The sequence below is a fragment of the Limulus polyphemus genome, unplaced genomic scaffold (genome assembly GCF_000517525.1).
Source record: "Limulus polyphemus unplaced genomic scaffold, Limulus_polyphemus-2.1.2 Scaffold5631, whole genome shotgun sequence".
Lineage (NCBI taxonomy): Eukaryota > Metazoa > Arthropoda > Merostomata > Xiphosura > Limulidae > Limulus > Limulus polyphemus.
The window spans coordinates 25,681-31,303 of record NW_013671241.1 but is presented as its reverse complement, the minus strand read 5'-3'; the positions used below and the strand labels follow the sequence as shown (position 1 = coordinate 31,303).

General features: G+C 35.9%; 1 protein-coding gene across 3 annotated transcripts in view; it reads right to left on the bottom strand.

Moving 5' to 3' along the window:
• Positions 1-5,623, bottom strand: part of LOC106472809 (cytochrome b561-like) — a 39,064-nt gene that overhangs the window by 23,461 nt on the left and 9,980 nt on the right. The window contains exon 1 of one of the 3 annotated variants that reach the window (XM_013933475.2): positions 1,871-2,343. The exons of the other annotated variants lie outside the window; for them this stretch is intronic. Coding sequence (XP_013788929.1) covers positions 1,871-1,913 — 43 coding nt within the window. The 5' untranslated portion in view covers positions 1,914-2,343. Of the gene's footprint in view, positions 1-1,870; positions 2,344-5,623 lie in introns of those variants that run through there. 3 annotated transcript variants of the gene reach the window in all.

Here is a 5,623-nt window from a genome sequence, read left to right as displayed (position 1 = left end):
TTAAGCTAGACACCTTCTCCCAAGCAGGGCGCAAAACACTTGCTTGTGGAAAATCAATCATTGGCTTCAAATCTTGTTCTTGCTCCGATTTAATATCTATACCTGGTTCCACTCCATCATCATCAACTCTTTTAGTCACTTTGACTTCAGCTTGATGACGTCTGTTTAGCTCAACCTCTCTTTTAACACTTACCGGAATTTGGCCTTTGTTGTTCCCAAACGTCATTTTGTCGAAGTTAACTACACACTTCCTCGGTAGTAAGTAGTCCAACCCTAATATGCATGGGTCTTCAATGTTAACAAAGTATACTTTGTGTCTGTCCTTCATACCCATGAGCTCAATAGTTACCCACACTGGTGTCCACAACCTTGCACAATGTCCTGTCACACCACAAAGCTTCTGTATGGCTTTTGGTAACCCTTTGTGATCTAGCACCTTGATACTCACAAGGGTTTGCCGAGATGCAGAATCTATAACAAAGTTGCACTTTTGGCCATCCAGCTTTCCTGTCACGTAAACACTATGTGTGCTTGGCAATTTACACCTAACTGTTGGGACTTTCACAATGGGGGTTGTTGGGCATTCCTCAACACCAACCACTACTGGTTTCCCCGAGGCTGACTTATTGGTAGTATTCTTCTTACACTGGCTTCTCATATGTCCTTGCTCTCCACAGTTCCAACAACCTTTCTGGGTAGCAGCCTTTCCTGCCGTGGCATCTTCCCTGTGTTGAATTTGCCGGCATTGAGCTCTCTTGTGCCCAGGTTTGTTACAGTGCCAGCAAAGTCCCTCAAACCTCTCTGAAAGCTGCCCTTGAATCCCGATGACTGTACCAACCTTGGTACCTCTGTGCTGGACTTAACATAGGATTCAAATTCAAGAGCTCTGGCCATTGCATCCTGCATAGTAGAGGGGGCGTAAAAATTCCTTCCGAGAAACTTCAGCGATACAAGTCCTTTCTTAATTAAAACTAGTTTATTCTTTCTCGTTACAAACTTTGTATTACACTTAATTTCCACAGTTTAAGTAAAGTGTGTGAATCGCTGTGAATTATAGCGTGTGTTTATAAAAGTAAAGTTTAAAGTTGGTGCATACTGCTCGCTTGACTCAATTACCTCTCTTCAATCTATCTCCGGCTTATATACTAAAAAAGAGGGCGTCTAGCAAACGCTGGGACATTCGTGAGGTTGCCCGCTAATTCACGATCCTTCTAGAAACTCCAGCGCGCATGCTCCCAGCGTCTTCCACTGTCGTAACAATGTTAAAAGAGAGAGAAAGGGAGCCCGTGTTGGCTCTCGACGTTCCTGTACATCATAATTGTTCACCTACTTGAGGTTGTGTAATAACTGCTCACCACCAGTAATTCGACAGATCCACTTGTAGTTGTGTAATTGCCTACACTGTTCCTCGAGGTAGTATACTGATACGTTTTTTTTTGTTTTTTTTCATTTTGGTCTTTTCGATCTTTTTATTAGTTATTCCAAAATCGCCGTCATTTCTCAAACATTTTTGTTGACACATGATTTAGCTTAACATTTCCAGAAGTTCCCAACAAGAACACGAAACTTATTTTTAAAGCATGCTTTAAGATGTATTCGATAAGCGTTAAGGAACATACCACAATCTGAATAACATTTTAACAGAAATAAATATTTATAATGAATATACATGGAAACGATTCCAAAAAGTTTAGAAGTAATACTATGTCACATTAGAGACAATGATAAAAGACAGGTTTTCACCACCCACCCCCAAACTTCCAAAGACAGACATCAACACGACAGCACTAAAAAGAACTATTGCTGGAACTACAGTATCGTCAAGCACGTGAGGACATTTGAACTTTCAGATCCTAACATTAACACTTACCGGCCGATGATGGTGTATTAACAAGAGGGCTTACTGATGCCATTTTGTCCTATCAGTTTTACTTCCATATAAAAAATTAAACTCTAATGTTTTAATAAGTATCACAATCCAGAGTTTATGCAAATTCCCATAGGCTTTGACGTACTATTGCGTTGGACTGATCGCTCTTAGGCGTTGTACAGCAAACAACGAATATAACACGGGTGTGTAACTCACGTGACCTGTCGTTTAATACTTAGTTAAGCTCCACCTCCCTTGCGAACGTTGGTATGTCAGTCAATCATAAACTCACTCGGCCAAACTAAGTTTAATTGATTGGTACGAGACTTCGATAGGCGGTAAAAAAAAACCATAAAATACAAGAAGAAACAATTAAACAGCGGGGATATCATCCGCTGGTTATCCAATGCCGACTCAGGTGCCCTATAGGCAAAGACAATTAGACCGATTTCAGTTATTATGTATTTAATTTTTGTAGTGGGTGACGGAAAGATTAGACTCTTAGTTCTATTTTATTTGTTACTATTAACTGCATGCCGTGTACTGCAATATTATTATAAAAAATACACCTGACTCTCCCAAGCACCCACCACCTTGATCTGAAACATGGTACTGAAATGGAACAAAGATGAATTCGTGTTTCTTCTTACTGTTATAGAAGATGGAAGATATTAGCTACACCTGGCATTCTTTGGAAAATTTTTCCAAACTTACATCATGATTACGCGATCGATAATTGCACGACTTTCTTTTTATAAAAACTTGTAATATATGGATAATATAAAACCATTGCAGAAACTGAGAAAAGTCGTCATAAATATTGAAAACTAGGCTTAACTAACCAATAAACATATTCTTCATTGGTAATGTGAAATCTGTTTATTAACAAGTGTGAGCTGTTTGTTTTGAATTTTTTTTTACCATTTTGAGATAGTACAAATATTTCTTACAAGAACATGGTAACAATCCCTTCACCCCTCCTTTCTCTATAAATGAAACTTTTAATACAATAATTGTAAATGAAATTTTTTGATGCAAGAGCAGTAAGATCAAGATAGAAGAGGTGCAATATGAGGTACCTGCTTTGTATTTATACGAGATGTTTGGGTTTCTCAAAATTTAATGACCAAATTTTCCATGTTGTGCATCTTCAATAGCAGATTTTACAGTACCTGTAAATTTGAATGTACAACATTCAACACGTACTGGTTTTTTTTATTCACATAGTTCCTCAATACATTTTTTAAAATTTAGTGTACTATTTCAAGCATTAGGAGCATAGGAAAGAGTTCCATATGGCACCCCCACCCAAAAATTGTAGAATTGCCTGGATAAAAAAGATTCTGAAAAGGGTTTATTTTAAGGGGCGTATTAGAAAAATTGGGGCATGGCTTTGACAAGCATGTGTGTGAATACATGTGGGGAACATTATATTCTGATAAAAGTAGCCTTTTTGATGCCTTTATACAAGACATTTATAAAGTTTATCCCCAAGAAGATTGTACATCTAATTAATGAAGTAAGTGGTATAATAATGTATTAAAATTATCAGATCATACTATTAATATGATTTATTAATACATAAATATTACTTTGATGAATTATTTTTAAATTGAGTGGGGGGTGCCATATGAAACTCTTACCGTAGCATATCTTTGCACAAGTTTGTACAGTTCTAATATTGAGAGGGTTTCCTTAATTTATGCCGTTGACTTTTTCAGATCCATTGGATCACTGGAGTCTGTAAGAAGCTGAGTTTGAAACGTTATTACATATTACTTATTTAGATACACTAAAACATTTAAAAACTAAGTTATATTTTTCCATACTTAATGGTGAGAATGGTAGGACTATGGGACACAAATACAAATTTTGGCAGGGTAGGAGTCATCTTCATCTAAGACAGTTTTATTTCTCTAAATGAGGTAGTTGGCTTTTTGGATGGATTGCCTTTAAATGTGGTGGATACAGTAAATGTTAAGGAAGGCTTGGGTAAGTATTTGAATGATAAGGGTTGGCTTTGGGTTGTTTTTCTTTTTTTTAAGTTTAATTTAGTGGATGGAATTGTCTAGATGGACCAAGAGTCCCCTTGTTGTCCTTAAATTTTGTTATGTTAAATTCTGAAGAAATCGGACTATCCTGAATTGAAAACCAAAGATGGACTCAGTAACGAATACAGCTGATTTAATATATGGTTCTTATGTTTTACAATAATTACGATGTATAGTTACATCAGCTGAATACCTTTACTGTAAGTAATGTTTTTGGACACAATTCATGCATATTTATGTTTTGTTTCAGTAGCTCAAAATCAATAAACCTTTACTACTTAGCTTTCATGAAAATATGATTTGTTCAGCCAACATCACTGATTTTTGTATTTATTAATAAAACCTAGACTGTTGGCTGTTTAGTAAGTTAAGAAGGCTTACAGAGTATAATGTTAGTCTCAATATTTTGTCTCCAAACCAAGGCTTTTTTTTTGGGGGGGGGGGCTACATAAACTTCAACTATGAGTCTTCAGTTGTTGATTAAAAACATGTGTAACAATGCTTGCAAAGTGTAATCTGTAACAGTTCAAGGTTCCATTTTTGATATATCTCGGACTAAACACCATAGTCACAAAAGTTTTCCATATTTGTCTTGATGTTAAAAGGGGGGAAAGGGTAGAGGGTTGGGAATGTTCATACAGAAAAATCTTTTAAATATTTATATAATTGTCAAAAGATAAATGTTATATTATGAATCTTCTTTATTTGTGGTGGAAAAAGAAAGAAAGAAAGCCAGAGATCACAGTTCTTTAAATCTGTGGAAGTATTACATCATCATGGGTGTGTGTTAACTTGTAACCCTGATGACCAGAGGGGAAAAGGTCAGGTCAAAACTCTGGTAAGAAGATCAAAAATGCTAAATTTTGCTACTAAAAAGTTAATAACTAAAGTTAGGGGTTCTCAAGCTCTTTTTTGCTACCCCTTCCCCCCTGAAAATATTTTGGGCTGTGCCAAACCCACCCACCCACATACAAAATTACCATAATATTTTTTTTATGATCCAGCAACACTCCTACAATAGCCTTACAACCTCCTTTTGGGTTGGAACCCCAGTTTGAGAAATGCTAAGTAAAATAATAAAAAAATTCTGCAACAAAGGGCCTATGGAGAAAAAATAAATAAATTACAATTTTTGATGTTAGTCTGTCTGATATAGTTCAATTATTTCGTCATTTATGTTTGCATTTACTATTACATATTAATAATTGATCCTAGACACAAGTAATTATAGATTTTTGATAATATTATGGGGTGGGGGGGGGGAGACACTGGACTGATGATACAACAGTGGATGAGAGAGTTAAGCTTATGACAATTGGGGGGAGGGGGGTGGACCCTGGACTGATGATACAACAGTGGGTCAGAGTTAAATTTATGATGATAGGAGAGCTTATATCTGAAATTAGCCAAAGTTTAATGATACAATACTTGTATTTCCCCCTTCTGGCTAAGATGAAGCCAAGAAAAATAAAGGTGAAATAAATTTTCAAATGCAATAACTAAAAATAAGACATTAATAAGTATATTCATAGAGGTTATTACATACATGTGTGCTTAATTCAATACCCCAGAAATAACAATGTTTAGGGACTTATTGATCTATCTAGGCTGTCCCATCCTTTAAACTAAAACTATTAAATAAAAACACCTTCAAAGCCAGCATTTATCATTCATATTGTTACGTCTCTGTTTGTTAATTAAC